At 40.1% G+C, this 12,220-nt stretch overlaps 1 protein-coding gene across 5 annotated transcripts in view; it reads left to right on the forward strand.

The window, feature by feature from the left end:
* The first annotated feature begins 298 nt into the window (after positions 1 to 298).
* LOC139546945 (kalirin-like) overlaps positions 299 to 12,220 on the forward strand; it is a 258,891-nt gene continuing 246,969 nt past the window's right edge. For 2 of the 5 annotated variants that reach the window (XM_071355934.1, XM_071355937.1), the window contains exon 1: positions 299 to 1,026. In XM_071355934.1, the coding sequence (XP_071212035.1) occupies positions 960 to 1,026 (67 nt within the window). In that variant the 5' untranslated portion in view covers positions 299 to 959. The remainder of the gene's footprint in view (positions 1,027 to 12,220) is intronic. The other 3 variants (XM_071355936.1, XR_011669290.1, XM_071355935.1) reach the window with 3 other exon arrangements.

A 12,220-nucleotide genomic window follows, 5' to 3' on the forward strand; every position in this document is an offset into this window, starting at 1 on the left:
AATCAAATCAAATTGTATTGGTCACATACACATATTTAGCAGATGCTTTTGCGGGTGTAGCGAAAGGCTTGTCTTTCTATTTGGCAGGGTGATTTTTATATTTTGCTATCTATGTTGAGATAAAATACATAGGCTATTGGTTTGAATAAAGGGGTTGTGTCTAATCCCCAAATAAGTAATATATTGCGGCTTCTTGTCAACTTTCTCCACAGCAGTGTATTCACCTCAGCAATCTAGTGAAAGGGGAAAGGAGTGTGTTTACGGGGCGAGGGTATAGGGGCGGAGGGGTATGCTTCTGTGCTATTGTTGGAAATACACCCTGCTGTTCCAGGCTGTGCTGATACAGCTCCTATCTGCGCGATTAGCGGGTTTTTACAATAAACAAGAAGGCGAGGGATTTGGGGGTTAGATACGGACTTCGTACTATTATGATTTTTTTTTTCTGTTAACGACTTAGGTTATATATGTAAAATCATGTTGGTGTTTTTTCCATAGCCAAACCAATTTCATTAGGCAGCTTTCGTGACATCACTGGAAGGAACTGCCAAGAAATCGTTCTAATGCAACCATATGCCGATGCCTTGACTTTATAGGCTACTGCTAATTTTCTGGGATGCTCTGGGCTATATCATACTCAAGACGTGGGGCGTTTAGTGTAAATCCGCTGTTTTCCCAGCAGAACAACCCATTTGAAATCGTACGGTATCTTCATTTTGTCACACGCGCCTTTGGTTCCTTTTGTGGCGCCGGGGCTGCGAAAGGAGGAGGTTGAATTTGAAACAATAGAGCGCAAAATACAGCCCAAGCACAAGGACGGAAACCCACCACTGAACAGCGAGCGCCTGTGACAAAGAACTCAAGAACATGAAGAAGCCAGCTCGCGCTGCACTGATTTGGTTGAAGTAATCACTGGATATATTTCGGGCTACATTGTCTCTTGAAATCCTCAAGCAGAAAACATGAATTCTGCTGAAGCAGCCGAGGAGGGACCGAATGATTCAGATACGGATGCGTTTTTCAAAACAGGTAGGATGAAAGTACAATATTTGAAACCCTTTATTTCAGTGAAGTGAAACGTTTTGATACATGCAATGCTGGATGGGGTAAGCTATTGTTTTGAACCTATGTTAAATCATCTCTTGCCGTAGCCCCAATTGGTCTATGTTGGAGGACGTGAGTCCCTCGGCTTAGGTACCAGTTCTCAAATCTAATGAGCACTAAATATAAGAAATGTGCTATTCATTGACACTGTGTAAGCATTGAATTGAGGATATCTGTAGAATTACGTGATATGTTGTTGTTATAACGTATATCATATGTGTGTGTATAAGGGACACACTGTTGCTTTTGTTGGACATGTATTTACCTTCTACATTCATTATTCCACCACCTTGAACTAATGACTCACCTCACACACGGGCACACACACACTCAAAAAATATACTGTGTGTGTGTGTGTTGTAAACACTTGTCACCAGAAGAAGTTGACAGCTTGGGATGATCTTGTGCCATCTATCAACCAGCACTGGACTGCTTAAATGAGTGGCTGTCGGTTACTGGGGGACTCCATCAGAGGGGAAAGGCAGTTTCTCAAGGAACAACCCTGACACTCTGACACTTGTCATGTTTAGAGTCTCTTCCCAGCACCATGTGGGTTTAGGATCTGAGACTGTATTTCTGCGTAGTCTGCTGTGCCTGTGTGTGTGTGTGTGTCTGTCTGTCAAACACATTCTGTATGCTCTACTGGAGAAGGGGGACACACCCTGCCTCTCCATCTCACTGTAGTCTAGTGCATGGGAATCACACCCAGCTCTGCCGCCACACACCCACTAGTTTTCATCTCACATGAATATACATATATTATTATTATACCTTTATTTCAACAAGGAACACAGACTGAGACCAAGGTCTCTTTTACAGCTGGGCCCTGCGTATACATGTTTACACATACAGTTTAGGTACAATGATTAAGAAACTACACAAGACAAACAAAACGATCACAGATAACACAAAAAGAATACAGCAACAGATTACATTTACACATAGGATATTCCCCTAACAGCACAAGAACTTGCATTACCCGAAACAGTTACAAGCAATACAAAAATAAAATACCTCCAATAAATATTTAAAATGGGCAATATATATATATTTACAGCTTAATCAGTGGGATAAGTGGTTATTGGAGCCTGGCAAATACTAGGACTGTGTCCCAAATGGCACTCTATTCCCTATATAGTGCACCATACTAATTTTGACCAGAGCCCACAGGGTACCCTAGTCTTTTAGTCGTGGCTGTCTGACTGTGTCCCAAATGGCACTCTATTCCCTATATAGTGCACCATACTAATTTTGACCAGAGCCCACAGGGTACCCTAGTCTTTTAGTCGTGGCTGTCTGACTGTGTTCCCTCCTTTTTTGTATGTCAGTTTTAGAATGAGAGTAGGAACTCCTTCCTCTTGCTTTAATGGAAGGTAATACGGGAGAGGCTCTTACTGTTTTCATGCAAAGCATCTTCTTTGTGGTCTATCAGGAAGCCGCCTTAGTGGGGTGGGGAGCAGATGAGAACCAGGAAGTGGGACAAAACACAAGCTGGTGGAAAAGTGGAGCCCCAGCCCTTAAGACATCGTGCCTTTGGCGTCAAGGTGTACGGAACCACACCAGCACTGTCTTTTTCTTCCTCTACGCCGAAATGGAATTGAAATGACTCACAGATGGCGAGATCCGTAAAAGCCACCGGCGAGGAATATTACTTTTCTGTGGTGGTACAGTGGAGACCATGCGAGGACACCTGCTCCTGTTTCTCCCTCGGTCTGTCATTGATAGTTCTATTGATACACCATGACAGGACCTACCCTGGGGGCAGGCAGGCAGGGGGTAGAGACCATAAACCATAATGGCCTCACTCAACCACAGCACCAACCATGAGTGGGTGTTTACCACGAGAGAAAGATATTATGTGGCTGAATGCGCTGTAATCCAATCACAACGGCCGGCTGAAAGAGCGCTACAGTGGGTTTATGTCCTGAGCCACACATGAGTCTCCATGCCTGCTCATTCAGAGCTTAGAGGTAGATTAACCTTGAATGCTAACTTTAATTCTCCACTCTTTGTAAAGTGGCTTCTGAGTAGAAGTATTTTCTCGCATACAGGACATATGTCTTTCACCTGCAAGGTTCACAAAGTCATCAGAGAGCCTGGTGGAAATGTATTTCTCCCTCCGTCTGCCTTTTCGATATGTAATTGGTAGCCATGGCAATCACTTCGCTGGGTAATTTCGCCTGCTGCCCCTGGCTTTCAACAAATAGCGCCCGAGCAGAGCAAGGGCCATCATTAGTCCAGGTAATAATTGCTGGAGATTGACAGAGGCAAGCTCGTGGATCAATATCTGAATTGCTCTAAGCATTTCAGTCTGCAGGAAATAAGTCAAGCTGAGAAAAAACACCAGAGCAGCTGGGTCGGAAGGAACTACTTTAGTTGATTGGACCAACATTGTGAATATGAAGTATCAAATCAAATCAAATCAAATTGTATTGGTCACATACACATGGTTAGCAGATGTTAATGCGAGTGTAGGGAAATGCTTGTGCTTCTAGTTCCGACAGTGCAGTAATATCTAACAAGTAATCTAACAAATTCACAACAACTACCGTATACACACAAATGTAAAGGGATGAATAAGACTATGTACATATAAATATATGGATGAGTGATGGCCGTGGGGCATAGGCAAGATGCAGTAGATGGTATAGAATACAGTATATACATTTGAGATGAGTAATGTAGGATATGTAACCATTATTAAAGTGGCATTATTTAAAGTGACTAGTGATACCTTTATTAAGTCCATTTATTTAAGTGGCCAGAGATTTGAGTCTGTATGTTGGCAGTAGCCTCTCTATGCTAGTGAATGCTTTTTAACAGTCTGATGGCCTTGAGATAGAAGCTGTGTTTCAGTCTCTCGGTCCCAGCTTTGATGCACCTGTACTGACCTCGCCTTCTGGATGATAGCGGGGTGAACAGGCAGTGGCTCGGGTGGTTGTTGTCCTTGATGATCCCCCGCTTTGGTAGCGGGCCGTGTCAGTGGCACTGTATTGTCCTCAAAGCGAGCAAAGAAGTTGTTTAATTTGTCTTTGAGCAAGACGTAGCAAGAAGTAGGCAAAAAGTAGACTTACTAACCAAATTAATTGATAACACGACTAGGCCTAAATCTTGGATTAAAACAGGGTTATAAAACCCATTTTATCTCTTCCTTTTTTTTGTTGCATTTTTTTAAAACTGCATAGTTGGTTATGGTCTTGTAAGTAAGCATTTCACTGTAAGGTCTACACCTGTGTATTCGGCGCATGTGACAAATAACATTTGATTTGATAAAAACATGTTTTTTTAGTTACACAGTTCGGAAGTGGCTATGGGGCGTTGTAGAGGGCTAGCTCCATTCATTATTCAAATCCCTGGCCAGTGTGTTGGTGCTAGAGATGAGAGTGAGGTGGAGTGTGTGGTCACACAGCTTGTTCAAATCTGCTAGGGCAGCTGGTTGACCTTAGTGCCCCCAGGACCTTCATTTTCCACTTCATTGTGTGATATAGGACCTGCTCCCTCTCGGGAGACTATGGCTGCATCCCAAATGGCACCCTATTCCCTATATTGTGCACTACTTTAAGAGTACCTATATAGGAAATAGGGTGCAATTTGGGATGCACAAATGACAAAGACTGCCTGGGCTGGATGGTCATGATACTTAATATCTTAGCTCACAGTCATAGTTTGATGAGGGGCTAGACATTTAATTTAATTTAAAAGCTAAGGTTAACTGTTGATAGCGCCACCTAGTTAATATCAGGCCACTGCAGATGAGGCTCCCCATGCATTCATGCATGTGATTAATGTGTGGTGCTGCACACGATTACATAAAACATTACAATGTAATTGGCTCCCCAGCGACAGGAAAAATATTGACATTAATTCACACAACTGTGAATATACCTCGCTTTGTTTTGTTATTTCTTTTCACTTCATATCCCCTTTAGTAATATACCAAGGCTGTAATAAGCATAATTAAAAGTAATAGATTAAATAAATGATCATCATTGCCATCAGCCAATGTGTATAGGCTACCTCAGTGCAGTGTCTATTTTGCCAGGCCATGCATTGAACATTTAGACAGTATAGCCTTGTCCCCATGCCACTTTACCTACCCCCTGCACATCTGCTCTGACCAAACACAATGCAGGTCTGGGTGTTTTGATCTTGGCACATGAAAGAGAATCTGTGAAAGAGAATGAAACAATACTGACTGAATGGAGTCATGGTGTCCCTGCAGTCTGAGAGCCAGGCAGGCAGACAGGTTCCACCCCATCGGGACAAGCTTTGGCCTGGGTACTGCATCACCGGGCTGCCCCCTCCTCCTGGTAGTCGTACCAGGCCTGGCCCAGCCTGGACCTGGTAGTTAATGACTGCTTAGCTGTGCTGTGCTCCATGCTGCGTGGGTAGCAGGGGGGGAAGAACAATGGGCTCCCATGCCCCCGCTGTCAGCCGGAACAATGGGTGTGTGCTGAGCTGAGGGCCTTCCCCTCTCTCCCCGTCCCCTCTCTCCCTTTCCCTTCTCCCCTCAACCGGCCAGGCACACCAGGCTCAGTCTACGCTGCAATGCACCGCGCCACCAGGGAGGAAAATGGCTAATTTGCCAACGTAAACCACTGGGGTAATAGAGAGAGTGAGATAATTTTGTGAGGATTATTGAGTCATGATCTGACGTGGAGGAGGGAGAGAGGGAGTAAAGAAGAGGGAGAAAGAGGGATGTCCCCCACTTCTAAAAGCAGCAGGCTCCTCACCGCTCATGACGAACCATATGCTGTCAGTGTTTTGTTGGGGGCGGGCTGGTTGGTTAGTCTGAGAGGGTAATGGAGGGAGATCTTATTAGCTGATCCATCACTGCTGCTGCTGGAATATCAAGGCTTTTAGAGAAATTGATAAAGTAGTCGAAGCAGCTCCCTAAGGACAGCATCTGGGCAATTCCACGGTAACAGAATTGCGGTGCGACTCAGATTTTTCACTTAAAATTTATGCCAAACAAAAACCATTGATTTCAAAGTTTAACAAACTGTACAACTCTATGCACAAGGACTACTTTTAACGATTTACACAGACAATTTGACCAAAAAAACATGTTCTGGAAGAACTGTGCGAATGCAAAGTTTGGTAACAGAATTTCAGTAAAATCTCCTTCAGTTTTTTGTGTCCACATTTCTAAAAACTGTTTAATACGTGCTATGAATTAAGATTGAACGATTTCTGAATGGGGTGTCAGCTATGACATGACACATTGACTTTGAAAAAATCTATTTTGGTTATTGAACTACAGTAAGTGAAGTGGATTTACACCCGGTAACGTAATTGCGGTAACAGAATTTCATCATGGGTCCCTGATCTGTAGTACACAGATGCATAATTTTGGATATGAATGTCATTCTCTTCATGGTGATGTATCCTAAATAGGTCCACAAAGTTATAAATATGCAATATCCTCCTATGCATATTTGGGTATTATTCAACAGAATGGCTATATTTTTTATGAGATCTGTCCCCAAACAAGACCAAATTTGGTTGGACCGGACGGGAATCTGAAACATCCATAGACGTCTATGTTTCACAATATTGGACATCAAAGTACAGCACAGTATAGCTCAGTAGACTACAGTAGAGAAAAGTACAGTGCAGTTCAGTATAGTACATTATATAGAGTACTCAACTCTAGTGTGCTCTACTGTGTACTGTACTGAACTGTACTGTACTGTACTGAACTACTTTACTTTTCTTTACTGTACTGAACTCTACTGTACTGAACTACTTTACTTTTCTTTACTGTACTGTACTGTACTACTTTACTTTTCTTTACTGTACTGAACTCGTACTGTACTGAACTACTTTACTTTTCTTTACTGTACTGTACTGAACTCTACTGTACTGTACTACTTTACTTTTCTTTACTGTACTGTACTGTACTGTACTACTTTACTTTTCTTTACTGTACTGAACTGTACTGTACTGTACTACTTTACTTTTCTTTACTGTACTGTACTGTACTGTACTGTACTACTTAACTTTTCTTTACCGTACTGTACTGAACTACTTTACTTTACTTTACTGTACTGAACTCTACTGTACTGTACTACTTTACTTTTCTTTACTGAACTCTACTGTACTCTACTACTTTACTTTTCTTTACTGTACTCTACTGTACTGAACTACTTTACTTTTCTTTACTGTACTGAACTCTACTGTACTGTACTACTTTACTTGTCTTTACTGTACTGAACTGTACTGAACTACTTTACTTTACTGTACTGAACTCTACTGTACTACTTTACTTTTCTTTACTGAACTCTACTGTACTGTACTACTTTACTTTTCTTTACTGTACTGAACTCTACTGTACTGTACTACTTTACTTTTATTTACTGTACTGAACTGTACTGTACTGTACTACTTTACTTTTCTTTACTGTACTGAACTGTACTACTTTACTTTTCTTTACTGTACTGTACTGTACTACTTTATACTTTACTTTTCTTTACTGTACTGTACTGTACTGAACTACTTTACTTCACTTTACTGTACTGAACTCTACTGTACTGTACTACTTTACTTTTCTTTACTGAACTCTACTGTACTGTACTACTTTACTTTTCTTTACTGTACTGAACTCTACTGTACTGAACTACTTTACTTTTCTTTACTGTACTGAACTCTACTGTACTGTACTACTTTACTTGTCTTTACTGTACTGAACTGTACTGAACTACTTTACTTTACTGTACTGAACTCTACTGTACTGTACTACTTTACTTTTCTTTACTGTACTGAACTCTACTGTACTGAACTACTTTACTTTTCTTTACTGTACTGAACTCTACTGTACTGCACTACTTTACTTTTCTTTACTGTACTGAACTCTACTGTACTGTACTACTTTACTTTTCTTTACTGTACTGTACTGTACTACTTTACTTTTCTTTACTGTACTGAACTGTACTGAACTACTTTACTTTTCTTTACTGTACTGTACTCTACTCTACTGTACTGTACTACTTTACTTTTCTTTACTGTACTGTACTGTACTACTTTACTTTTCTTTACTGTACTGAACTGTACTACTTTACTTTTCTTTACTGTACTGAACTCTACTGTACTACTTTACTTTTCTTTACTGTACTTAACTCTACTGTACTGTACTACTTTACTTTTCTTTACTGTACTGAACTACTTTACTTTACTTTACTGCACTGAACTGTACTGTACTACTTTACTTTTCTTTACTGTACTGTACTGTACTGTACTACTTTACTTTTCTTTACTGTACTGTACTGTACTGTACTACTTTACTTTTCTTTACTGAACTGTACTGAACTACTTTACTTTACTTTACTTTACTGTACTGTACTACTTTACTTTTCTTTACTGTACTGTGCTGTACTGAACTACTTTACTTTACTTTACTGTACTGAACTCTACTGTACTGTACTACTTTACTTTTCTTTACTGAACTCTACTGTACTGTACTACTTTACTTTTCTTTACTGAACTCTACTGTACTGTACTACTTTACTTTTCTTTACTGAACTGTACTGAACTACTTTACTTTACTTTACTTTACTGTACTGTACTACTTTACTTTTCTTTACTGTACTGTACTGTACTGAACTACTTTACTTTTCTTTACTGTACTGAACTCTACTGTACTGTACTACTTTACTTTTCTTTACTGTACTGTACTGAACTACTTTACTTTTCTTTACTGTACTGTACTGAACTACTTTACTTTTCTTTACTGTACTGAACTCTACTGTACTGTACTGTACTGTACTACTTTACTTTTCTTTACTGTACTGTACTGTACTGAACTACTTTACTTTTCTTTACTGTACTGAACTCTACTGTACCGTACTGTCCAAACTTGTGAACCCAACTGTGGTTTGTGACTAGTATGATTTCCCATTCTAGCCATTGCAGAAATTCCATTACCGATTTGGTAACGGAATTTAAAGTTTTAATCACTTAATAATTCATAAACAACATTTATATCAGTAAAAACACTAGAACTAAGTGATAGGTCTACCTTTACTTGTTACTTTGGTGAACTTTTCATTATCCTCTCTCCTCATGGCTCGGTAACTCCAGCCAGTGAGCGACAAAAGAAATGTTGGTAACGGAATTTCAAGGCACAAAGCAATGTTTCTTAAACTTACAGAACGCAAATAAATGGATCCAAAACGAAATATAAACGTTGATGTTAGTTGGCAGGGGTCTTTACTTCAACATGATTATGTTTTGATGTATTTCTAATACTTTTGTAATACTTTTGTAATACTTTTTCTGGTAGATGTTTTCTAAGACCTCTTTTTCAGCTGTTTGACCAGAAATCAAATCCTTTGCATATTCCAAATTTTTCAGATGGAAAATGGTTGAAAAATGTACACTGGGTCAGGGTTTCTGTTAGGAAAATGTGGTGCTGGACATTTGACCTGCAGCATTTTAATTTACCGGACATTTGAGAAATGTACCCATATGCATTGGGTGCGTAACTTGGTTAGGCCGTCCACCCACGGTGCTCAGAATGACAGAAATCACATTTAGATTAGGGTAGTTAATCTTAACAGAACATGCAACTCGAGGATGCAACGACGGGCTGCCTTCTTACCGAATTCCGATGCGCACTTTGAAGATGTTAGAGTAACTGTCCACATGTACTTTCCCTCAGCCAACAAGACGAGTAACGAACAGTCAAATCACTAGTCTTTGTCAATCTACTATCCCCTATAGTAGAAAAGATGACCTATTCTATTGGTCAGCTTGTCGATAAAGAAATAGCCTGTTCCAAACAGACTCTGGGACAGTTGTGGGACTATAGATCAACCAGTAGGCCTAGGATACATACATTTTTTTAAATAAAAAAAAAAGTCTGATGCAACAGATCAGAATGTTTAGCTTTTAATGTTGATATACTGTTATTTCTTCACATTATAAACGCAGTAATGCGCACAAGGCAGTAGGCTACGTGGGAATCAGTGGAGGCTGGTGGGACGGAGCTATAGGAGGACGGGCTAATTCTAACGAATGGAGTCAAAGGACGTTTACATACATTTTGGTGTGTTTGATACGTTCCATTTATTCCATTCCAGCCATTAAAATAAGCCCGACCTCCTATAGCTCCTCCCCTGGCGCGAATGTTCATTCCATAATGCAATTAGCAGGAAAACACTGACGTCAAAAGGGCATCATGCGAGCGGTTTCATGTGACAGAGATGAAAATATCCGTTAGAAATTTAGAAAGAGGGTAGATCTAATATGCAACAACTAGCATGGGTTGCTAATATGACTAGGATTGTGGCTACCGGACAATGAAAGAAAGTTGATATAAAATAATTGCCTCCACGGATATGGTCTGATTTTGGCTAGGCTACTTTGAAGCAAGGTAAGACGACATGCCTCATATGTATTAAAAAGTTCTGGATTCAAACAATTACATATATGTTTTCAAAATGCATACTGCCTCCAGCTCATTGTAAAGTGGTGTGTGACGCGCTAATGAAACCTGCCTTCCGCTGTCCATGTTTACTGTTTGAGATGCTGTAGCAGCAGCTTTCACAGTCTGACAGATTTTACACTTAAAAGGCTCTGTATCTGTATACTGTAGGCGTGTGATAAATAAGATACATAACGAATATACTGTACACACACACGCCAATTTAATTCCTCTAAATTATGCAAATTAACCTATAGACCGATAATCATGACCAGTCGAATGTATTTACATCAATGAATAGGCTAAAAAGCATTATTTCCCAATGTTTTTTTTTCTTCTCCCGGACAATTGGCTGGTGGCAATTTCATTTATCGGCTTTTCAATTTTTATCAACCAAAGGCCTGCTATTACCGGCTAACAGAAACTCTGCACTGAGTGCACAAAACATCAAGAACACCTGCTCCATGAAATGGACTGACCAGGTGAATACAGGTGAAAACTATGATCCCGTATTGATATTACTCATTCAATTCACTTCAATCAGTGTAGATGAAGGGGAGCGGAGACAGGGTTAAAGAAGGATTTTTAAGCCTTGAGACTATTAAGACATGGATTGTGTATGTGTGCCATTCAGAGGGTGAATGGGCAAGACGAAATATTGAAGTGCCTTTGAACAGGGTATGGTAGGTAACAGGCGCAGCGGTTTGTGTTCAAGGTGTTCTTAATGTTTTGTACACTCAGTGTATATACGCTTTCATTTCGAAACAATATAGACTCTTAGCTTTCATTTGACACCCAATTTGACACGCTCCTATGAACTTTAGATGTTGGTGCACGTAGGAGTTTTCACGTGGCTATTACCATCTGTGTTTATTCTTTATAAAGAGTCTTAATACCTAACAGGAGTTTAGGTTTGCTTCTACCTGATTGTTTATCAGTAGTGGCTTTTGTTGAGTTTTAGTGGGTTGTTGGGTTTTAAGAGGGTTTCATTGCCATTTTCAACCATCATATTTCCTCGTCATATTTAATACGTGTGCTGCTGCACAATTTAAAGCAGTCATTTCAGCAGACATTTCAGTCATGTCATTTCAGTATGCCAAAAGCAATACAGTGTGAGGAATGGCAGTAAAGGGTTACATCTCACAGGGACTATTATCCATTTCTGCTGGGAATTTGCATGACTAACTAATTCTAAACAAATCTCAATGTAATTGGTGCTGTGATAACTCTACACTTGTATTGAATGAATGTTGAATGAATGTAGGCCTACTTTCTAATCTAGATGTATGGTAATGGAATTTTGTAACATTTTGGGTACTTTATTCAGTAAGGTATCAGTGTCTGCACTGTTAATGGCATGGGTGCTTGAGACTCCACTCTGACTTATGATTTACAGGCTGCATCTCACATGGCACCCTATTCCCTATATAATGCACTGCTTTTGACCATGGCTCTAGTCAAAAGTAGTAAACTAAATAGGAAATTGGGTGCCATTTGGGACATAGGCTTAGCAACCAGTTAGACCACTTGCTCAGCCCTTCTATGCTGCCCAGTTTAATGTATTTTATATCCACTCAAGTGGTTAGGCCTATATCATTATTTCTCTCTCTTGTCCATGAAGTCTCAAGCTTTTTGTAAACTCTAGAGAGGAAATGTAGCAAGGCCTCTGAGATTGAAGATGGAAAGCATACAGGT

This window comes from Salvelinus alpinus, chromosome 20 (genome assembly GCF_045679555.1).
Source record: "Salvelinus alpinus chromosome 20, SLU_Salpinus.1, whole genome shotgun sequence".
Lineage (NCBI taxonomy): Eukaryota > Metazoa > Chordata > Actinopteri > Salmoniformes > Salmonidae > Salvelinus > Salvelinus alpinus.